The 23,310-nt window shown below is 46.1% G+C and overlaps 1 protein-coding gene across 4 annotated transcripts; it reads right to left on the bottom strand.

Annotated features, from left to right (window-relative positions):
* Positions 1-650: 650 nt before the first annotated feature.
* On the bottom strand, positions 651-21,941 carry RUFY4 (RUN and FYVE domain containing 4). Of its 4 annotated transcripts, none has more exons than XM_083430404.1 (12): positions 21,913-21,941; positions 17,250-17,313; positions 16,857-16,963; positions 14,611-14,739; positions 13,030-13,136; positions 12,256-12,399; positions 11,588-11,651; positions 8,475-10,481; positions 7,436-7,542; positions 6,811-6,957; positions 6,183-6,314; positions 651-1,686 (listed from the first exon to the last, which is right to left on the bottom strand). In XM_083430404.1, exons 2-12 carry the CDS (start codon positions 17,293-17,295, stop codon positions 1,584-1,586), a joined length of 3,093 nt encoding a protein of 1,030 aa, XP_083286530.1. In that variant the 5' UTR covers positions 17,296-17,313; positions 21,913-21,941; the 3' UTR covers positions 651-1,583. The 4 variants fall into 4 exon arrangements, with proteins under 4 accessions (XP_083286530.1, XP_083286528.1, XP_083286529.1 ...); XM_083430402.1 differs by lacking the exon at positions 21,913-21,941 and adding an exon at positions 20,940-21,116; XM_083430403.1 differs by lacking the exon at positions 21,913-21,941 and adding an exon at positions 20,414-20,793.
* Positions 21,942-23,310: the final 1,369 nt, after the last annotated feature.

The following is a 23,310-nucleotide window of genomic DNA, read 5'->3' as shown; positions in this document are numbered from 1 at the left end:
TCACACAGGTAAAGGTAAAGGGACCCCTGACATTTAAGTCCAGTTGCGAACGACTCTGGGGTTGCGGTGCTCATTTCACTTTACAGGCTGAGGGAGCCAACATTTGTCCATAGACAGTTTTTCTGGGTCTTGTGGCCAGCATGACTAAGCTGCTTCTGGCAAAACCAGAGCAGCGCAAAGAAACGCTGTATACCTTCCTGCTGGAGCGGTACCTATTTATCTACTTGCACTGCATGCTTTCACACTGCTAGGTTGGCAGGAGCAGGGACCGAACAATGGAAGCTCACCCCGTCGCCGGGCCTCAAACCACCAACCTTCCAATTAGCAAGCCCAAGCGGCATAGTGGTTTAAACCACAGAGCCACCAGTGTCCCTCCTGACATTCACATAGAGGATTTAATAGCACATTTCAAATGCCACAGGTAGCTTGATCCACCAGCTTCTTCCCCCAGCCACCTTGTTTGCTAAAGTAAGGCATGGGGAGAGAGAAAGACTACATTTTAATGTCACCGTTTCTGCAGCAGCTGACACCTATTGACATTTTTGTTGTTGTTATGGATTCCTTTGCTATTATAGAGAAACATAACACTACAAAGTATGTCTTATTGCACAAAAAAGGAAGGAAAAGAACTAACACAAAAACCACCCAAATGATTTTCTTTAAAATTTAATTTCTGAATGCTCCACCCCATAAATAATAATTTCTTCCACAGCAATTACATGATTCAATTATGGATTCCAGTTTCCAATAGTGATCTTCAGAGTAAAAATAAAGTACAGTGAACTGGGGACATGACACCTGCCATCCATGGTGGCGATGGGGACTCCTCCCCTCCCCTAATTCTTCTTGATCAGTCATCTTCCCAGCTGCCTCAGGAGTTCCCACCACCTGCAGTGGGAAACAGTACAGTAGGAAGCAAAATGCTTCCCTGGACTAGCTTGGGAATTTGGCGTAGCCACAGCATTATCCCACAAAATTTCTCCTTCTGTGATGCTGCTGAGAGAGAACAGGGCAACTGCTTATGAAGTCGCTCACTTTCAGATCCCATGTTTGCCAGCTTCCATATGCTCAACTTTAATGATGGACTGTGTCAGTTCATTGGGATGATGCCCTTATCCATGCTTCATGTGCCTGCTGTCCCCAGCACCTCCAACCAACCACAGCAACTGTTTGTTGGGTCAATGCATGTTATCTCGCAAAGAGAATATATTTGGGAAATTTTCAGCTGCAGGGGCTGAAGGCAAATGGCTGGATCTGAGTGCCTGGCTGCATGCCTCACAGAAACGCCAGATAAAAACAGACTTCTAACTAATAGTGTTGGATCTGGAAAGAATGAGAGATGCTCCTACACCACTGGAACCCGCTGAATATTTAGAGTCACCCCTGATACAAATTTAATTTCTAAGCCGCTTATCATTACGATGTCCCTGACTGCCATATGCTCTTCTTCATTTGGAGTAGCCTGCAACCAATGCCCAAACAGAAGTCACATCCATTCCCACAGGGAGGGAGCCATTTTCTAGACTTGCAGTGTCTGTACCACTGGGTGGAATGGGTTGCCTTGCTGAGCCCTCTGAGTCTGGTCAGGTGCCTTGGCCATTTCTCTTCTGGTAGCAGGGAAGGCAGCAGCGCTCCTTGTGCCCGCTGCTCACCGAGCAGGCATGACACACCATGCTCCGACACAACCTGAGAAAGCGAAAGAGGGTGGGAATGTGAAAAAGTAAAGAACTTCTGGGAAATGATATATAATGAGATGAAAAAGATGTTGAAATACACATTCTTTAAAAACCCAGAAGCATTTTTACTTGGTATTATAGGTCAGGATATTAATAGGCAAGATGTTAAATTGTTTTTATATGCAACAACTGCGGCAAGAGTATTATTAGCCCAGAAATGGAAACAAGAAGAAATTCTGATGAAAGAAGAATGGCAGACAAAATTAATAGACTATGCAGAATTGGACAAAATGACAGGAAGGATTCAAAACCTGCGGGACCAGAGATTTACAGAAGATTGGAAGAAGTATATGAATTATTTGAAGAGCAACTGTAATCAACAAATTACGCTAGTAGGATTACAAGAAGTTTTGTAAGGAGAAATATATGAAGTGTTACAAAGTATAAAAAGATAGATATATTGGTTATGAGTTTGAAATGTAATAGGGAGAATAAGAAATGCATACTGAGAGATTAGATTGGAAAATTTTCAAACAGGATTGATGGAAGTCAAAAATTTGAATAAGATGTAAAAGTATGTTTAGTTACTTTTGAAAATGATATGTTAAAAAAACTAATAAAAATTATATTTAAAAAAAGAGAAAGCGAAAGAGAGTGCACACAGGAAACCACTTTGTTAATGTTTATTAACAACATGTATGCTTATGCTTTATATAATGCTTCTTAAAAATATGTATCATATCTCTCAAATTCTGTTCTGTCCTTTTATTTTTGAAATTAAGTAAGCAGTGTTTTTAACCCAGTTGGACTGAAAATTTTAGTCGTGAGCTTTAAAGAGCAACATTTGATAAGAAATAGTTCTAGCCCTAGTGACAGCAGGGCAACCAGAATGGAACAGTTACCTTTCTGTGTGTGTCTGCATGAGAGAGATTTCCCTTACAGAGGGCTAAGAAACAAACAAGATTTGCTGTGCGTGTGAACTGTGATGCAAGCAATCTGCATTCTGCTACTTTTAAAATGCAGAAGCTGTGGGCCTATGCAAATAGAGGACATTCCCATGCAAGTGGAGAGAACAATTTCAAGACAAGTTACATCTGGATCTTGACAGAGAAGAATGCTGTTTTCACAAGTCAGTTGGCTTTATGGGTTCTATGGGAAAGAACTTTTGTTCGCCAGGCTATGTGACTATAAAAACAGATCCCTCTTAATGCCAATTTGGAGAAGCACCAATTCACAAAGTGGACTGCAAATTTGGAAAATAATTGCACAACAGAGATTTCAAAAGGCAAGATGTAGGGGCAAAGGAAGGCTAACTGGCACTCAGTGCAGGGCAGGGGGCGGCAAACTGCCCGTATGTACAGCACATGCGCATGTGCCATATGTACGGTGCATGCGTGACGCTGCTACGTGCTGCGCATGCACCGACAGGCAGTTTGCCGACAGCGGTGCTTGAGCGTTGTATGGCTGGCGGCAGGATCCTCTGCTTGTGGCTGTAGCTCTGAGATAGCTAGAGCTGCAAAGCCGTGGGCAGCCAATGGCTAGCAGGTAGGCTTGCCTTGTGCGCTGCTTTGCAGCTCCCCCATTTCCCCAGCTCGCTGTAGGCTTGGGAGTCACGGGAGGGGGGGCGGAATGTCACCCCCGTCAAGATGGCACCTGGAGCACACTGCACCTGCTGTACCCACCTTGCTCCGCCTCTGGCAAGATGTGACCATGGCACTTCTTTCTCCCGCCTTACTTATTTTTCCTAATTTTATCAGGCTCCTTTGCCAGGACACTCTTTTCTGTATGTACTTCCTCACTCCTTGGTGTGTGTGTGTGTGTGTGTGTGTGTGTGTGTGTGCGTGTGCACGTGTATTAGGGTTAGTGTGCTAGGTTGAGTAATTCCTTCACTTTAATCTCTATTTCTCCTTTTCAGTGTTTTTCTTCACAAGGGTGAGAACATCCAAAGCTGTGTAACATTTTGTTAGGCAACAAAGTTTTGGACTTTCATTTTTGGTCTGGTTCTTTGTCCATATATTTCCTTGCAAAGGAAGACCTCAGGTTTTGGTCCGGTTGTTTATCTTTATATCCTTGCATTCCTTTTTTTCCAAAGAAAGCATCCTATGCTGTGCATTGCAGGCCTGATCAATTTTGGCCAGCAGAGCAAAGCTGTTATTTAAAGTTCACTATCCAGTTCTATCCACAAACTGTAACAAGCTGACATAAAGGGCAGGGCTAAAAATCCAGACCTGCTCTGAATAGTCATGATAATGCACTACACACATTATGACTAGAGGTCTCAAAAGCTGGAAGTGGCCTGGTCCTCTTGGATCATTGACAGGATCTGTCTATAGATGCCTCTAGACACAATAAGATGGCAGGTGGCTGGCATGTCACCAGCACTGAACTTTCAGAGCATCCAGCTGCCCTGTAAACAAAGAGTTTATACAAGTTTTTAAAGGCAAGGCAGGAGATTTAAAAAGTAGAGAGATGATAGATCTGATTGGGGATGTGTGTCCCATCAAGTTAGGCCCTGCCACTACTGGAGACCCTTCATTAGTAAACAGCAGCTGTAGAAAGGAGAAGTCGTGATCCAAACAAGACATTGTGGTTTTTACAAACAAGTGAGCATGCGAAGAATTGACGAGAAATGGGAAACATCACGTGAGACACAGCCTGGGCACCTGAAATTGTTGACAGCTAGCTTTCTCACACTATGGGATGATGGTACAAGGAAAAAGATACAAAAAGAGGCTTTTGAGATGGAGAGGATATGAGAGTGTGGTTTTAGGGTATTGCCACTTAATTTATGATGCGCTTGTTCACTTGTTTCAGGTGAAAAGTCCGAGTTGATCAGAAACTGAATATGAGCTGTGGTGCAGCTGCCTAAAAAGCTAATGCAAATTGAGGCTGTAGTAACAGAAGAATGGTGCCTAAATCTCGAAAAGTGATCAGCCTTTTTGCATCTGAGTGCCCTTCAACGATATGCATAACTTATCTAATATTACCAACGGAGATATACGTCAGCCTTCTCTAGAGGTCCCCGCATGCAAAAGGACACACTGGGATGTTCCGTCACTTGATGGTGTCACATTCTCACCTAGACCAAAGAGACCCATCTGAACCCATCTGCAGGGGTATTCTTCACTGGGAAGGGCCATTCTCTGGTTCAGCCCCCTTTTCCCACATGCTGTGGGATCCAGTAGGGCAGAAAAACAGAACAGGGGGAGGAAATAGCATAATTCCTGGTTAAAGTTCTGTTTCTCCTTGGCACACTGGCAGTGCTGGATTTACGTATAAGCTAAACAAGCTATAGCTTAGGGCCCCACTCTGTTGGGGCCCCCAAAATTTTTTAAAGAAAAAAATCCTTGATGTACATTTCCAGAATATAAGATAAAAAAAAAAAAATAAAACCTACATAGAGCAACAGTGGCAAATGGCTTTAGATACCTATTAGGTCCATAAATTACCATGTAGCATATATTCAACACAAAAAGCAGTGACAATTTGTTGTTGACAAAGGACAGCTGGACATATAAAGGGCCCCATTACCTTCAGTAGTTTAGGGCATCATGAAACCTAAATCCGGCCCTGCACACTTGGTCCTCCTCACTGAACACAAGCTATTTCTTTTATGCAGTGGCTCCCCATTTGTAGAATGTTCTCCCTGGGAAGACTCGCCTGGCACCTTCATTACATTGAACCAGGCAAAAATACCGTATTTTTCACACTATAGGACGCACTTTTTCCCCTCCAAAAATTAAGGGGAAATGTGTGTGCATCCTATGGAACAAATGCAGGATCCTTGGCTTCAGCGACAGCAATGCGAAGCCTCCGAAGTGCAGAGGTAGCGCTCCCTCCGCGCTCCAAGGCTTCGAGTTGCTTTTGCTGAAGCTTGGAGAGCTGAAGCCTGGGTGCGCATCGACCCCTCTCACTCTCCAGGCTTCAGGGATAGCCACCTGACCTGCTCCCCGGGGCTGGTGGTGAGGGAAGCTTGGCTGAAGCCTGGAGAGCGAGAGGGGTAGGGGCACACCGACCCCTCTCGCTCTCCAGGCTTCAAAGATAGCTGCCTGAAGCCTTCAGAGTGCAGTGGGAGCTCCCGCTGCGCTCCGGAGGCTTCGGGTTCCTTTCGCTGAAGGGTAGGTGCCCCTTCAGCTAAGCGGGAGGAGAAATGGAAGGGCTCCGTTTCTCCTGCTGCTTCGCTGAAGGGGCACTGTGCAGAGAGGGGGAGAATTTTTTCCCCTTGTTCTCCCCCCTCTAAAACAAGGTGCGTCCTATGGTCGGGTGCGTCCTATAGAGCGAAAAATACGGTACACCTCTTCTCCCAGGCCTTTGGCTAATTAAACAGCCAATGTCATTTTAAATGTGTTTGTGGGAGAGGGGCTATTGGTTTGTTCTTGTTCTTATCATGTATTTTGTGTTCTCATTTTGTATTTTTATGTTGTGAACTGCCCTGGGAACTTCGGGTGATGGGCAGTATATAAATTTAATTAATAACAACAACAACAATAATAGGACAGACGTTACCTGCACTGGTATCGGCGCGACATGAGCCTGAAATCCTTTTTGCACTGAACACACACCCCTGTGTTCTGAGGAGCTGGAGATACTGTTGTGGAGGCAATGCCTTCTGTCTTTTGCCACAGGGCATCTTTTTCCCTAAAGAAGAAAAGGGAGGACAGAGAATTTTACTTTTTCTAGCTCAATAGGCAGCTAATGACCGCCACCAGCCCATGACAAAAGATGGAGCCTTTTAAGAATTATAGATCATCTCTTGTAGCCCATTGTAAATTCAAGAAATGCACTCAATGTGTTTTACAGGCTGACCCTATGCAGTTTGAAGTAAGTACCAATGCAGCTCACTCCCAGGAACCTATACATAAGATTGCAGTTGTATTGATCTTAATAAACTGAATACTACGCTTTGTGTTGCTATTCTGTGGTGCTTGTACGTGTGTTGCTCTTTATCACTGTGCTGCAGCTGAGGATTCCAGCTGGGAAGATGAGGCTCTGGCTGGTCTCTAGCTTATCTAGTGTGTTTTGATCTTTGTGGGATCCCCTCCCCCCAGTCCCCTAGTCCGCATTTCCAAAGCCAGTAGCATGAAGGGAGTGCGGCTCCCTTCTCCTCTGCTCCTCATGGACTCAGTTTACTCACCGTAGTAACTCCAGCAGTTTTCCTTTCATGTTGCAAATGGTTTCCCCCTGTTCTGACAGCTCCTCTTTGTACCTCTTCTCTTTCTCCTCCGATTCCTGTCGGCTTTTCTCCAGCAAAAGCAGCAACTGTTCTTTTTCCTGCTGAGACCTAAGCAGGAGAAAAGGAAACTACTGAATACATACACACTGTGAACATCTGTTGTTTCGAACCACTTTAATTGCAATGGCCTGTTTCAAAGAATCCTGGAGTTTGATAATATATGATTTCTTCAGCATTTCCTTAACACAGGACCTGGAGCACACGAAGGGCACTCACAATTCTTTCTTTGCAGCTGAATCACCTGACATTTTATGACATCAGGTGATTGACAGGTGACTGGCCAGATCTAATTCCCTCTCCCTGCTTTATAGGAGCACAGGAAACTCGCTTACACCAAGTCAAACCAATGGTCCATCTATCTCAGTACAGTGACTGGTAGCAGTTCCGCAGGGTTTGAGGCAGGGGTCTTCCTAGTCCTACCAGAGATGGGATATGAACTCTTCTCCATGCAAAGCACCTGCCCTCTCCCTGAGCTACAGCCCTTCCCTTAAACCTACCATCCAATGAAATAGGCTCATGCTCTCACCGGCTCAGCTGCTCCATCAGCTGCATCATCGTTTGTTCCTTGGCAGCAAACATTTGCTTTGCTTGCTGCACATCAGCCGTCATTTTCTTCAGATGGTGAGTTAGACACTGAGGGGAATCAGGTAAGGGGGGGAAGCACAATAGAAAATCAGTGGGTCCCAGTTAGAGAGATCACACAAACCCAGGAGCATACAACGGTGGGGGTATTGCCAAGGCTTCAAATTCGACAGCTGCGTTTTCAAGGCTGTAGCAGCATCTGCAAAATGAAGTTGCTGTGGTAGCACTCCTTCAGAAAATGCCATTGGTAATGGACTGCTAAACTCCAGAACTTACTTAGCTGCTTTTTTTGCCCAGCACTCTAAATGAGCCTATATTTTTGCTCACAATACTTTCTGGCCTGGAGCTTCACCAGCATGCCAGGACTTTGCATAGAAAAAATGGTTTTACTTTTTTCTGATACACACACTGTTTGTTCCTGTCTCCAATGCCCCCCCCCTTGAAATAATGCTACAGAGAAACGTAGCTTTTAAGTTAACGGTTTGATTTTATTTTTGAAAAAATAAATCAGAATTAGGGGATTGGTTTTTAGAGACCAAATGTTTAGTTTCAATTTCCAGATTTGAGTATTGAAATTCAAGTTTTGCCACATAAATTTGAGGACTGCCTAAAATCTGAGTCCTAGGTGAAACTCTAGATTCACCCCAAATTTAAGAGTTCAGCACCTGACATATAAAACTCAAACTTCATAGTTATTTTGACTTGCCATACATGTGAGCTAGTCAACATGGTGCCCACCATATGTTGTTGAACTCCAACTTCCAGCATCCCTGGCCACTGGCTACACTGGCTGGGGCTGATGGGAGTTGCAGTCCAACAACTTCTGGAGGCCACCACATTGGCTACCCCTTCCGCAGACTTTCTCTCACTGGAGAAGAGGGATGCCAGTTGTAGGCAGTGCCTCCATATGGTCAGGATCAGTAGCACACTATTTCTCAACTCTCATGTATCTTCACATTGTACATGGAACATGAGTCCCTTACCTTCCCATGGGCTTCTGCACTAGGCTTAGCACCGGCTCCTTTCTTGACAGGACTTGCCGCATCTTGCAGCCCATCGACCTGAAGAAACTCTATGTTCATTGGCCGTGACCCTGCTCCTCCATGGCTGTTTTCCTCAGCGATGCCCCTCTTCCTGACCAGATCCCTGCCTTTTTCATCTCTGGCCCCGCAGGCCGAGTCCAGCACAGTGACAGAAGGAGGCCATGTCCTCTGTAGAGCACCTTCCTCCCTGGGCCATTCCCAGCCCTGCTCCAAGTCTTCGCTCAGCTGCTCCGCCATGTTTGTGGCCCACATCTTCTCCTGTTCCAGTTGTTCCAGTTGATTTCTCAGCTGCAGGCACTCTTCCCTGAGGGCTGAGGCCGCTACTTCATTTGTCTCCTGCAAGGATGTCTGTTGTGCTTTGCTGGTGGCCTTGAGCTCCTCCAGCTCTTTCCGAAGCTGTGTAGCCTCCTGGGTCCGTCTGTCCAGAGCAGAAGCCATGCTCTCAGCTTGTGTTGCCAAGGCCTCTCTTTCGTTGAGGGCTTGCTGCAAGGTGGCCCGCAGCTGCTGCCTCTCCTCTTGCAGTGTGGCCACCTCCTTTTCAAAAGTTCCCAGCTGGTTCCCTAGTTCCTGCAAAGTCCTTTCATGCCTGGCCTGCTCCTCAACAGCTTGAGCTTCCAGCTGAGACTTCTTGCTGGCCGCTTCCTCTAAATGAGCCTCCAACGTAGTGTTTTTCTCCAGGGCGTCCTGTAGCTGGGCCAACTGGCTATTCAACTCTCTTTGCAAACCCTGAGCTGCTTCTTCCTTGACCCTTAGGACCTTCACTTGCTCCTCCAGAGATGTCCGGAGAGTAGCAACATGCTCCTGACATGCCGACAGCTCCTTCTGAAGGTCCTGAACCTCTAGTTTTGAAAACACCAGACTTTTCTCCTGGGACACCAGAGTTTCCATAAGAGTCTCCTTCTCCCTCTCTAGTACCTGTATCTCAGCAAGGCTCCTCTCCAATTTCCCCCTTAGAGGACCCCATTCCAACATGGCTGGATGTTCTTCCCTTTCTGATGTCCTGCAGCTCATGCCTTCTGGCTGCTCCTCATTCATTCCCAGCTGGCCACCTTGGCTTTTCAGAGCTACCGCTTGGGCTTCCCACTTCTCCAAGCTCTCTTCGCACGCCTTCAGCTTGTCCTGCAGGCCCTGACACCGAGAGACCAGCTGCTGGCGCCTCAACTCTTGGGCCTCAATGTCTGCCAAGTGCTTCCTCCTCTCTGCCTCCTGAGAACTCAGCCTTTGCTCTGCCTCCTCTAGAGACCTCTCAGTGGCATCTCTCTTGGACCAGGCCTCCTGGCATTCGCCAGTCAGGTTGGCAACCTTGTCCTCTGCCTCCCTGAGGGCCTTGATGGTTTTGGCCAACTCCTGCTGCTGTTTTTCCTGCTCATCCATCTTCTCCTTGTGTTGCTGCTCATGTTTTGCCCGCTCCTCTTTCAGACGCTGGTTTTCCTCCAAAAGGGCTAGTCTCAGAGATGCATTCTCCTCCTGTTGCTGGGCTAACTTTTGCCGCAAAGCAGCAAGCTCCCACATCAGTGTTTTGAAGTCCTGCTTCCACCTGGTGTCACCTTCAGTAGGTGGCCTCTCCATCTTTCCACACAGGCAGTGATCTGTCTGATGAAGCAGGGAACATCGTTCCTCAATGGAAGAGATGCTTCCTGGCTGCTCCTTGCTCAGCTTCTCCACTTGGGTCTGCAGCTCACCATTTCCCTTCTGCACCTCCTTGCCAGCAGCTGGATCCGCTTCCATGAAATGACTCAGCTTCAAGAGAGCACCCATCTGCAGCAGACTGTTCTTCCTGCTTCTCCAGATCCCAACCCATTTCTCCATGGAGTTTTCCAGCCCAGCACTGAGTCGATCATCCGCAGTTGACTCAACAGCATGTTGGTCACTAGTGGTTCTTGGCGAGCTCTCATGAACTTTGGTGGCCCCTTGGTGGTTCCCGCAGTCTCTGTTTGAGTTCCCAACCTATGGTCAACAAACACATAAATTGTTTAGTACAGAGTGATGGGATCAGGCTGGATCCTAGAAAATTAGAGTATTATCAATGGGTGCTAGATTCAAAAGTTGGTCCACAGCCAGGAATAAAGGCCTCTAAACTACTGTGAATGAAAAAAGTGAACAAGAGGCTGAACAACAATCTAAGATTTGCCAAGTTAGGAGCCCCCTCCCTTTTTAATGCGAGATAAGATAAAGATAAAAAAAAAAAAGTAGAGACATCACCTTGCCAACAAAGGTCCATATAGTAAAAGCTATGGTTTTCCCAGTAGTGATGTATGGAACTGAGAGGCGGACCATAAAGAAGGCTGATCGCCGAAGAATTGATGCTTTTAAATTATGGTGCTGGAGGAGACTCTTGAGAGTCCCATGGACTGCAAGAAGATCAAGCCTATCCATTCTGAAGGAAATCAGCCCTGAGTGCTCACTGGAAGGACAGATCGTGAAGCTGAGGCTCCAATACTTTGGCCACCTCATGAGAAGAGAAGACTCACTGGAAAAGACCCTGATGTTGGGAAAGATGGAGGGCACAAGGAGAAGGGGACGACAGAGGACGAGATGGTTGGATAGTATCTTGAAGCTACAAACATGAGTCTGACCAAACTGCGGGAGGCAGTGGAAGACAGAAGTGCCTGGCGTGCTCTGGTCCATGGGGTCATGAAAAGTCGGACACGACTAAACAACAGCAAGATAAAGACAGACACAACATTTGTAAAGTAATGAGGACAGGTTTTGAAGTGCCTCCACAGTGTTTAATACAAATGTACCCTTTCCTCTCTTAGTGTGAGCTCCACAAAACTGGCTCTGCACATCTGAGGTGAGGAAAAGCCAGCTGTGGAGAGTGTTGATTGGCTACAGCCCATACCACCACCAAGACAAGTTTCCCTAATCCAGGAATGGGGAAAGAGTGATCACCACAGCGCTCCTGTGTTTGGGCTGGAAGGGGTTGTAGGTTCTAGATCCATTTTCATGACAGGGAAAGGAAAAGCTCTCACCAGTGAGCCAAAGTCATTGCTGGAGTCTTTGGGCAGGAAGTATCTTGCAATGGGATAGACAAGGAAGTGGGGAATATGTACCTCAGAGGATGCTTCCTTCTGCTTGGAGTGCATAGCAGCTGGGTTGGAACATCGTGGCAAAACCCTGGAAGAGATCAGAGCAGCAGATTTGCAAGGATGCTAATGATATCAGTATTAGCATCCAGAGATGCACTTAGCCTGTACTAGAAAGTGGGCTTTTGGCAGCTTCAGCTCTCTGGGATCAATTACTAGCTGAAATCAGACAGGTGTCTCCCATGATGATATTTAGGTGCCTAAATGAAGACATTTTTGTTTAGGAAGGCTTTCCCGGAGGTGTAGCCCAGTCATTTATGGAAGGCAATTTTATGAAATTGTTTTGTTATTTTTAGCATTTGTATGGATGTTTTCACTGTTTTAGTTTGCTGAACTGATTCTATTAGTGCAGAGCTTGCATCTCAGTACTTTTTCTGTTTCTACGAGGTTTACCACTTCCGTGGCTTTATGCTGTGAAGCCGCTTGCAAAATAGCAGAAGCTTAGAAGTAGCAGAAGACCTGAACCAAATGCTCTGGTGTGAAAAATTTTGAGGAGAGAAGAGCACCTTCTGCTGGTGACAACATGCAATACAGCCCCTCCCCTTGCCCACTTCCTTTGACTGCCTTGCTCAGAAAGCTCAGAGTGGGGAGGCTGTATCTGCATCCATGGAAAATACGCAGCGCCTGCTACTCACTCAGAGACCACGGGCCACGCAGCATCCAGGTCTCCTCTGCACAGGGCCAGGTGAAAGGCCATGCCATCCAGCTCATAGAGGAAGCCCAAGATGTCCGTCCACAGCTTTCGATCCAAGAAAGGGCTGCGTGCGTAGTACCACTCACTGCAAAGAGCAAACCATACATACATAGCAGAGACTTTAGACAAACTTATTGTGTTGGGGGACTCTAACCTTTAGGGGCCCAGGTGCACATTTGGAAATCTAAGAAAATGTCCTGGGTGCCACAAAATGCTCATCTCACAGAGCAAAACTGGCGATGCTCAAACCTCCCCCCACCCCAAACCAAACGACGACAGCAACGATGGGAAAAATGCCTACATGAACCTCAAAACAAATAACGCAGAGATAGAAAAGAAGCTGGCCCATATAAATGCATACATAATTTTGTAATGCAGTTATCTTAAAGTTTGTATTTTAAAATGTTTTATATATTCCATTTTTACTAAGATATGTTGCATTCTGTTTCAGAAACATTTATTGGAAGGTGGTTTATAAATCCTTAAATGAATGAATGAATGGAATATAACAACAACAACCACCAGGAGTGTGTGTGTGCATCTCAGGGCACTGTGGTGCCCACAGGTGTCACCTTAGAGATCCCTGTGCTATCCCAACTTCCCCACCGTTCTGCCCTCTTCCTTTGCACTATATGAAGATAGTGTGCAACCTTGTTTTCCTGCATCGCAAGCTTCCTCTCCCACTGCCATGCCACTTTCACCTTCAAGCTCTTACCTGATGACTTCTGGCTCCATGAAACAAAGCTGCAAGGTCTCCGCCAGCTGCCGATGGACCAGGCAATAACGAATAAAAGCACGGCCCTTCCCCACGGCTGTTTTCAGCTACCAAGGAAAACAGATTTATATTCAAAGGTGGGAAAGCCTTCAAGAGTTGCCCTATTCATTAGGTGATTCTTTATTGACACCATCTCTACCCCATCTGGCCTGGCATAAATTCTGGGTTTGGGGTTCAAGAGGAACAACCAAAGGGCTATGCCCACTGCCCCTCTGCATTTGCTGCCTGAGGCGGTCACCACACACTGCCCAATGCTAGGGCCGGCCCTGAAAATATGGCATGATTTCCCTGTGATTATTCAGCAGTTCTTTTATATACTGTTTATAATAATATATATGCTGCTATGCGATCCTTAGTGGTTCATTAAAAACAGCCCACTAAGAAATACATGTCCATGTGCTTAATTGTAGATAACAAACATAGAACACAGAGCTGTAGAGTTGGAAGGGACGGCAAGGGTCATTCAATCCAACCCCTTGCAATGCAAGAATCTTTTGCCCAGTGTGGGGCTCAGACCCATGACTCTGTGATTAAGAGTCTAAAGCTCTGCCAACTGAGCTATCCCAGTATCAACTGAGCTATCCTGCTATGGATGTATGGCTCTTAACATTGAAAAACAGTGCTGTATTCTTAAATTAGTTTTGCATAAAGCACAGTAAGATGTGAAAGAATATGTGAACAGTCCAGGTGTAAGGCACACTTGAGTCTTCCCCAACCTGGTGCCCTCCAAATGTTTTGCACTACAACTCTCATCAGCCACACCCAGCCCAAGGCACCAGATTTAGGGGAGGCTCCCTTATCAAATAACCCCTAAGGGCTGTTTGCCCTTGTGAATATGAGCATCCTTTTGATCACTAGAACAAATGATGTGCAGCATCTCCCTGATTCCTGATCCCTGCTCTGCAGGATCTCCTTCGAATGAAAAGCACTGCCTCAGGCAGACCCTGTTGAGAAGAGACAGTGCCATCACATCGTACCTCTGGGCGGGGAGCGTAGCCAGGATTTATTTTGAGGGCAGGAATGGGTACATGCGAAGAACAGGGGAAGGAGAAAGGGAGACATGGGCGTAGCTGGGGGGCAGGTTTTATGTTAGGGGGACAGAACCAAGTTACCTGTGATGCAATTGGTTGGTTTGTTAAGTATTTTTCTTTATTTACTTGATCAGGGGGGGGGGCAGTTGCCCCCCTGGCTATGCCCATGTCCCCCTTTCTCCTTCCCCAATTCTTCACATGTACCCATTCCTGCCCCCAACGCTCACAAGTTGTGGAAATTTATCCCCACAAGGATGCATCTGGTACATTTATTGTGTAGTTTTTGTCATACACTGAAGGTGCAGCTCTGGCCTTTGACAACGCAAGTTGCAAATTTGAGGATCCACCCCATTCTCTGGACTGTTTTAACTGTTTTTCCCATTGTATTTTAAAATGGTTGTAACCTGCCCTGGGACCACATAGTGAAGGATGAGTAAGAAATTGAATAAATAATAGTGGCGATACTATTAATAGCACCAGCCAATCTTACTTTGTCGAGGGAGGTGACATGTTGCATCCCTGCATGAACACCACTGTGCTGTCTGGTCAGAACTCGGCTCAGGAAGTCCCAGTAATCTTTCCTTTGCCCAAAGAGGTTTCTCTTTTCTTTCAGATCATACTATAATGACCAAGCAGAGGCGGGGAGGGAGGAATGATAATGGCATTGTTAATTTTTATTTACTCATCTGCATTATTTGTATCCCACACCCAACAATTAAAAACGCAACACACTGAAAAGGTTGGCAGCATTAAGATACATTCAACAGTGTAAACAAGTTTTGATGGATGCGATAATGAAATACTGAATGGTATACAGTGGTACCTCGGGTTAAGAACTTAATTCGTTCTGGAGGTCCATTCTTAACCTGAAACTGTTCTTAACATTAGCTAATGGCGCCACCCGCTGCCGCTGTGCTGCCGCCGCACAATTTCTGTTCTCATCCTGAAGCAAAGTTCTTAACCCGAGGTACTATTTCTGGGTTAGTGGAGTCTGTAACCTGAAGCGTCTGTAACCCGAGGTACCACTGTATATTTTTTGTAAAATATGCAGGGATTTATGATATGTAAAATGAACCATGGAAAGAAACGAAGGGAAGTCACTGATATCTTAAGGATGTAAAATGAGAATTGTAAATTGTAAAACAGAAAACTTAATAAAATTATATTGGTACCTTGGTACCTTGGTTCTCAAATGCCTTGGTACTCAAACAACCTGGAACCCAAACACTGCAAACCCAGAAGTAAGTCTTCCAGGTTGTGAACTTTTATCAGGAGCCGAAAGTGCTCAGTTTTGAGTGCTACACTTCTGTTCTGAGTGCCACACTTCCATTTTGAATGTTACGCTGAGGTCTGCCAGTGTGGTGTAGTGGTTAAGAGCGGTAGACTCGTAATCTGGTGAACCGGGTTCTTGTCTCCGCTCCTCCACATGCAGCTGCTGGGTGACCTTGGGCCAGTCACACTTCTTTGAAGTCTCTCAGCCCCACAGAGTGTTTGTTGTGAGGGAGGAGGGAAAGGAGGATGTTAGCCGCTTTGAGACTCCTTCGGGTAGTGATAAAGCGGGATATCAAATCCAAAGTTTTCTTCTCTTATTTGTGTTTTTATGGCTTTTTTGTGGTTTTGTGACTGTGTGGGACCCAGTTCAGCTACTTATTGATTGGGTGATTGCAGTCCATTGTTTATTGCTTTCATTTTATGGATCAATTGTTTCATTAGATAGCAAAATGCATGTTAAATTGCTGTTTTATGGGTTGTTTTTAAAAGTCTGGAATGGATTAATTCATTTTGCATTACTTTCTATGGGAAAGCGCACCTTGGTTTTGGAACACTTTGGTTTTGGAACAGACTGCCAGAATGGATTAAGTTTGAGAACCAAGACACCACTGTATATTTAAAAAAAACCCCTATTAAAATGCAACACCAATCAAGCAACAAGAAGTTACACAAATGTTTCAGTTGCCACCAGCAAACCAACAGAAGAGGATACAAAGCAACACCACTGCAAGGTTCCTTGGAATAAAAGTTCTCAAGAAGCCTGAGAAAATGAAGAAGTCTTCACCTGCCACTGGAAAGAGGCTAAGATAGGCTCAAGGCCAGTCTCTCTAGGGAGGGGCATCCACCAAAAAGGCCCTTTTCACAGTAGCCGCCCATCACACTTTCAAGCCTCCCAAGATCTTAGGGTCCAGGTTTGTTCATGTGGCTTGCCTCTGGATACCAGTTGCTGGGAATTGCAAGCAGGGTGACTGCTGCTGCGTACCGGTCCCGCCTGCAGGTTTTCTATGGGCATCAGGTTGCCTATGGTCAGAAGAAGTTGCTGGACTGGCTGGACCTTTGCCCTGCTCCAGTAGGGCTTCCCTTGTGCTCTGACCTTCTTGTAAGCTGCTCCGAGCGTCGTGACTGCACTGTGTGGGCAGGGCATACATTTGCTTTTGAAAGAACAATAATAGCTAACTAAGTTAGGCCCTTTGGGTTCGTATTAATGGGCAGCACAGAAAAAATAGAAACGAACAAAAAAGCTGCCCTCTCGGATGCTCATCACACAGCTTAAGATGACACAACCTCGAGGATCACCCACACTTTGCTACAGGATGCAGAAAAGGTTCATGGGAAGAGCGGCACCAAAGCAGGGCAGCATGAGTCACATGCTGCAGACTTTGGGGGTGCACCAACTTAAGCTGCAGTTCACACGATGTCTGCTTCTATCACATCGTCAACCCAAGTCTGTTAGAGGTGCCTTACCTGCAACAGGAACTCCAGCTGGGCACAGAATTGTTGCAGCTCCCGACTCCCGTCTGTCACCGGTAGTCCCTGCTCCTGGTAGTTTTTGTTTAACTCAGTCACGGTATCTAGATAAAGAAAGGGATACAATTAAGCCACATTCCAAAGCATTAAATGTTCCAGCCCTGCTACCCTACTACGCCCTGTAATGAAGGGCAGGACAATAGGTTTATAGCCAAAATAGCATCTCCGGGAAACAAGAGGGAGATATCTGCAAGCATTGGGGAACCCAGAGATTTGGAGGTGCACATGATAGTTAACACAAGAGGGGAAACACCCCCAAATCATGCTTTGTATGCATGCACTCACACGGAGGAAAGGGAAGAAGCACATAAGAAAATCATGTGCACTTACTCTTTAAGTCCTTGACCACACGAAGAATCTCTTTGTCGCTGGCCATAACTCTGCCTCAGCTTGCCTACAAAGCAAACAACCATTCATGAGGAGAGGGGTGGAGAGACTTTTTTGTCCCCTGAGCCCAAGCGTAGCAAGGTTAAAGGTAAATGACCCCTGGACAGTTAAGTCCAGTCAGAGGAGACTATGGGGTTGCGGCGCTCATTTTGCTTTCAGGCTGAGTGAGCCGGCATTTTCCACAGACAGCTTTCCGGGTCATGTGGGCAGCATGACTAAACCACTTCTGGTGCAACGGAACACCGTGTTGGAAACCAGAGTGCACGGAAATGCCGTTTACCTTCCCACCGCAGCGGTACCTATTTATCTACTTGCACTGGTGTGCTTTCGAACTGCTAGGTTGGCAGGAGCAGGGACAGAGCAACGGAAGCTCAGCCCGTTGCGGGGATTCGAACTGCCGGCCTTTCGATCGGCAAGCCCAAGAGGCTCAGTGGTTTATACCACAGCGGCACCCTGGGCAACAAACAAACAAAAAAACAAACAGGGGGAAATAAGCACATGGTTGGCTATTACTTGCAGCAATGCTCCACCATACTCACGGGAAGGCAATATATCATGCTAATGACATTTGATGGTGACTAGCACTACTCCAATGCTAAAGGAAAAACCTGGTGTGCGTTTTCCCTGCATCCAGAAAGGACCCAAGATTCTGAGCAATCATTCCTTCCCTAAATACACAAGGAACTAAAGCAACTAGTTTCAAGTGGCCAGAACTGACCCAGGCTAGGCCTTTCACAAGCATGTCATCTGCAACTGTAGTGGTATTTTCTGTAGCCTTACCCAGCCCACAATACAGCCATTTGCTTACAGCTAACACTGCTTCTGCTTCTTTCTCCACACATTGCCCCCATTTCCCAGGCTGTGTATGCTCCATACATTTAAAGCACCCCCCTAAGAATCATGCGAGCTTTAGTTTAATACTCACATAGCTACATTTCCCAGGATTATGGGGAGGGGAGAGAGAGAGAAGTGTTTTAAACATACACTTTTCTAAGGGGAGGGGAGAGAGAGAGAGAAGTGTTTTAAACATATTTTAAATGTAGGCATACACTTTTCTAAGGCATCTCTGTGACTTTTTCCATACAGTTCACCCATAAAGCCCACCCCCTAGGGCTGTGGTGAAGAGGTGGACTAGCGGACCTGAGCCTTGGGTCTTTTGTGCTGGGGCCCAGACCTCCTGCCTCCTCCCCACACTTTTGAAAATTATTTTTTTCCCCAACATTGCTTACAGGACAGCTAAGAATATTATGACAAAGCAGACTGCTGGTGAAACCCAATCACTCACCCTTGCACATGTTAATAATTGAATGGAATGGGGAAGGAAATTGTGTGTGTGTGAGAGAGAGAGAGAGAGAGAGAGAGACTGTAAATGCATTTTGTGTAATCGTATTATACACGGCTTTTGATGTCTGAGAGAGAGAGAGAGGGAGAGACAGAGAGAGCCACATCTATTCTCAGGACCAACTCTGGAGTGGGAGGAGAAAAACAAGAACACCACTCCCAAAATTGCTCTAGAAAGCCAAACAAACATGCCATTCCTCTCCAGCCATGTAGCACACTTTTCTACTCATAGCTTTGCCTGAGAAATGCTGGCCACACCAGTAGCAACTGCTACCTGTTTCTCTCCTTTGCCAAAGCAGTTGGTACTAAAACAAGTCTTGTGTGCAGATACATGAATTTCCGTATGCTCTCATGCAAAAGTTGAATAGGTCCCAGCTTTAAAGATTCTCTTACATCTAAGCTGAATATTCCCTACTTCCTGAATCTATGGGGTGTGGGTCAAGCCTGAACATATTGTGGCGTGGTGGGCCCTGCCTCACAGACACCTCTTTGACTTGGTTTTTTTCCTGCAACGAATTGAAAATATAATGCTTCAAGAAACTTGAGAACTAGCCACGGTGTCTGCATGAGATCTTCAGCTTGAGATATCAGGGCAGATTTGCGAGTTTTATGCAGATGAAGCCTGCCTCCTGGAACCCCTTGGCCCTTTCTCTGATTTCTCTGTCCTCCTTGGACAAAATCCCACCACTGAGCATGGCTACCTATGTCCTTCTGTGTAGCCAGAGGACTGGAGCTCCCACACATACCTGGTCTGAGAGGCTGGATCTCAGCTGAGCACTGCATTAAGCGCTGGCCTCTGTCCTGGTGCCTCAGGACTCATCTGTTTGAGCTCAGGGGCATCTGCTGGCAGCTTCCTCTTTCCTCTGCAAGTCATTGCTTCCCAAAGGCAAAGCATATGAGGAAATCCCCCTGGATTCCAGGCAAGGCAGCAGGGGAGGAGGCCTCATCCAGCAGCGCCCTGCCCACAAGCTACTGTTTCTGGTGTTTAGGCTTACAAGCAGTGCCGTATTTATGTATAAGCTAAACAATCTACAGCAGGCTTCCTCAGCCTCGGCCCTCCAGATGTTTTTGGCAGGACCAGTGGTCAGGGATGTTGGGAACTGTAGTCTCAAAACATCTGTGGGGCCGAAGTTGAGGAAGCCTGATCTATAGCTTAGGGCCCCACTCTCTTGGGCCCCCCAAAAAAATTTAAGGAAAAAAAACCTGGATGTACATTTCCAAAATATAAGATAAAAAACAAATAAAATAAAACCTACATACAGCAACAATGTTTTATGTTGCATAGGCTCCTTAATAGCTTAATAATTATTTCACTATTAATATACTTTTTCTTAATTGTATTTCACTATTAATATACAGTGGTACCTCTGGTTGCGAAAGGGATCTGTTTCGGAGGCCCGTTCACAACATGAAAAGAATGCAACCCCCAGTGGCGCATCTGCGCGTGCCCGTGATGTCATTTTGCACATCTGCACACGCGCAAGAGGAGAAACCCGGAAGTAACCCTTTCCAGTACTTCCGGGTTGCCGCGGACGCAACCTGAAAAAACGTAACATGAAGCAAACGTAACATGAGGTATGACTGTACTTCTTAATTGTATTTCAGTTCAACAATTACTTTGATAAAAGACATATTTTGTTATGTGCAAATGGCTTTAGATACCTATTAGGTCTATAAATTACCATATAGCATATATTCAACACAAAAAAACCAGCGACAATTTGTAGTTGACAAAGGACAGCTGGACATAAAAAGGGCCCTATTACCTTTAGTAGCTTAGGGCCTCATGAAACCTAAATCCGGCACTGCTTGCAAGCCCTGATTCAAATGCCACAGCGCGGCATTCAGCCCTCGACGGGCAGCCTTGCAGAGAGGAAAGGGAGCAAGACGCCAGGACCGAAAGAAGGGCAAAGCCCTGCTGATCTTTCTCTTTCTCTCTCTGTTCACACACACGCTTTTTCTTTCTCTCTCAAAGCCGGATGACTTGCGCCCTTGTGCCAAAGAGGGGGAGCATTTATCAAGTGCTCAAAATTGCACAGGAACCGAAACTGATTACACCGGAGATACAAACTTCAGAGAAGCCTCTTGCAAGTTTCAGTGAAGGAGTGCCAACGGAGCAAGATTGTTTACGGGGTGTGTGAAAGCGACAGGGGGCTCCACTCTCCCGTGTAAACACTGTCCCGAGCGCAGGCGTTAGGGTCACAATATGGGACCGGCACTTTGCAATGGCGTGTTGTGTGGGTGTCCCTCGTCTAGGGCAAAGCCAAGCACCAGCCTGGCTGCGAGACTCACCCTCCTGCCTTCGCTCTCCGATCCTTGGCACAGGAGAGGAAAAAGCAGACTCCGCCTCTCCCGATCTGTACCTGAGGACGGAAACCAGGAAGCAACGCCCACCTTGGCGCAAGGCGTTCCAGCCAGCGCCTTTTCCGCATCTGGCGCTGCGGGCGCGCAGCCACCAAGGCTTCCCCTAAGAGGAAGGGCCAAGTCAAAGAGCCGTGTGTCTGTGTGTGTGTGCGCGCGCGCGCCTGAGCTGGCAAAACTGAGGCTCTCGACGATGCCGAAGTTGGTTACTAGTTCCCAATTCCTCATTTGCTCCAAATCTAAAAGGAGAAGGAAAAGTCCATTACGTCACACTGAACTCCAAAATCAGCTTTGGGGTTCCCCCACATCATATATCTCTAGGACTGGGGACTCTCGACTTCGAGGCCATGGGCGTAACCGTGTGATGAGGAAAGGGACAGCTGCCTCCCCCGCAGTGCCGGATTTATGTACTGTATAAGCTAAACAAGCTATAGCTTAGGGCCCCACTCTTTTGGGGGCTCCAAAAAAAATTAAAGGAAAGAAAAACTGGATACTTCTTCTTAATTGTATTTCAGTTTAACAACTACTTTGATAAAATATGTAAAAATAAAAAATAAAAAAATTGTCCAGTAGCACCTTAGAGACCAACTAAGTTTGTTCTTGGTATAAACTTTCGTGTGCATACATGTATCTGAACACGAAAGCTTATACCAAGAACAAACTTAGTTGGCCTCTAAGGTGCTACTGGACCATTTTTTTTAATTTTTTATATATTTTGACTGCGTCAGACCAACACAGCTACCTACCTGAATCTAGAACTTTGATAAAATACACACTTTGTTATGTGTAAATGGCTTTAGATACCTTTTAGGTCCATAAATTACCATATAGCAAATATTCAACATAAAAAAGTGACAATTTGTTGTTGACAAAGGACAACTGGACATATAAAGGGCCCCGCTACCTTCAGTAGCTTAGGGCCTCATCAAACCTAAATCCAGCCCTGCCCCCCCAATTATTATTGAAAAGCATTGAAAGTACTCAAATATCTGAGGTTCTGTGCCCCACCTCCCCCACAGAAGCCTGCCCTCTGCAATGTCCTATTTAGGGGGTATTTTCACCCGTGATTTCCCAAGAAAAGCTCAACAACTTGATTTCCTTAAGAAAGCTCATGTTCAAGCCCATCAATAACGCTCTTCATTCCAAATTCTGCTTCTGCAACACTCATGAATGTGTGGTGACATCGTAATAAAAAAAGTAAAAACTGGAATTCCCATCCCAAAATACACTTCAGGCTGCTACAGATCATACACACCTGCATCCTAGACAGACTCCTCTTCGGAATGGTGTTCAATTCTGCCAAGTCCAGAGCTTCCTCTGGGCACAAGGCATGGTCAAGCACATCTATGTACACCAAAATTTGCCAAGAAATGTACCAAAAATACCCCAGAGGACTGGGGGAAGCCTACCCCAAGATATGCTTTGGGGCACAATAAATCATGCACCCTTCAATCCAGAAAAGTGTCCTCTGCAAGATAGCACTGTGTCCCCAGTGTTTCCTCCAGGAGGAAAGCACAGTCAACTACAGTTCCCATCATCCCTGTTTATTGTCCCTGCTGGCTCAAGCTGGTAGGAGTTGGAGTACCAACAATATTTCAAGGGCAGCTGGTTTCCTAATACTGGCTTAAAACCTTAAACTCCTAACAATGTTGCTGTTTAAAGGCTGCCTTTTAAAGAGCATGCCAGAGCATAAAAGCGGACTCTATGCAAGCATGCTCACACTTCCAATGAAGAGGACTGTCATCCACAAAAAGCTTATCTGACTATATTATAACATTACAAGGCTGTCATCATGCTGCAATTTGTGTGGCAGCAACTCCAGTGTGACGACAGACCAGCAGGCATAGGAGCAAGCAAACAATGTGAGTGGCAGGCAGCCTAGGGTAGGGGCAGCTTGTGAGGGAAGGGGGTGGTTTGGGACGAGCTGTGAGGGAGTAGAGGAGGGGCAGGCTGTGAGGAGGAGAAGGAAAGTCTGTGTAAGCTGCAAGGGTTGCCCAGGTGTAAAAGAAGGGGGTTGGCAAAGTGGTTGGCAGGTAGGTAGGGTTGGACACTGTGAGAATAGGATGCTGGACTAGATGTGCCATTGACCTGATCTGTCATGGCTTCTTATGTTCTTTATTGCTTGTACTGCACATTAAAGTGAGTTACCAGTATTTATGCATGGTATGGTAGCACCATCTTCTGGGCATAGAGGGGAAAACAGAAGACTATCTTTCAAAAAGACAAGCCTGGAATCTGCTTAATTCAAAGCCAATGAAAAAGAGGGAGGTTAGACTCTGGCTAGACTCCTCTTACAAAGAAG

Source organism: Podarcis tiliguerta, assembly GCF_965153285.1.
Source record: "Podarcis tiliguerta genome assembly, chromosome: 1".
NCBI lineage: Eukaryota > Metazoa > Chordata > Lepidosauria > Squamata > Lacertidae > Podarcis > Podarcis tiliguerta.
The sequence above is the reverse complement of the archived record's forward strand: the minus strand, read 5'-3'. Positions and strand labels throughout refer to the sequence as shown.

What these genes read in the sequence shown, in the direction of transcription:
- RUFY4 (XM_083430404.1), bottom strand. Translation starts at nt 17,295, where the DNA reads ATGGCCAGCGACAAAGAGATTCTTCGTGTGGTCAAGGACTTAAAGA. An exon ending in AGCTGGAGTTCCTGTTGCAG is followed by an intron (nt 14,740 to 16,856) that starts GTAAGGCACCTC and finishes TGGTCATTATAG; the next exon opens with TATGATCTGAAAGAAAAGAG. An exon ending in AGAAGGAAGCATCCTCTGAG is followed by an intron (nt 10,482 to 11,587) that starts GTACATATTCCC and finishes TGTTGACCATAG; the next exon opens with GTTGGGAACTCAAACAGAGA.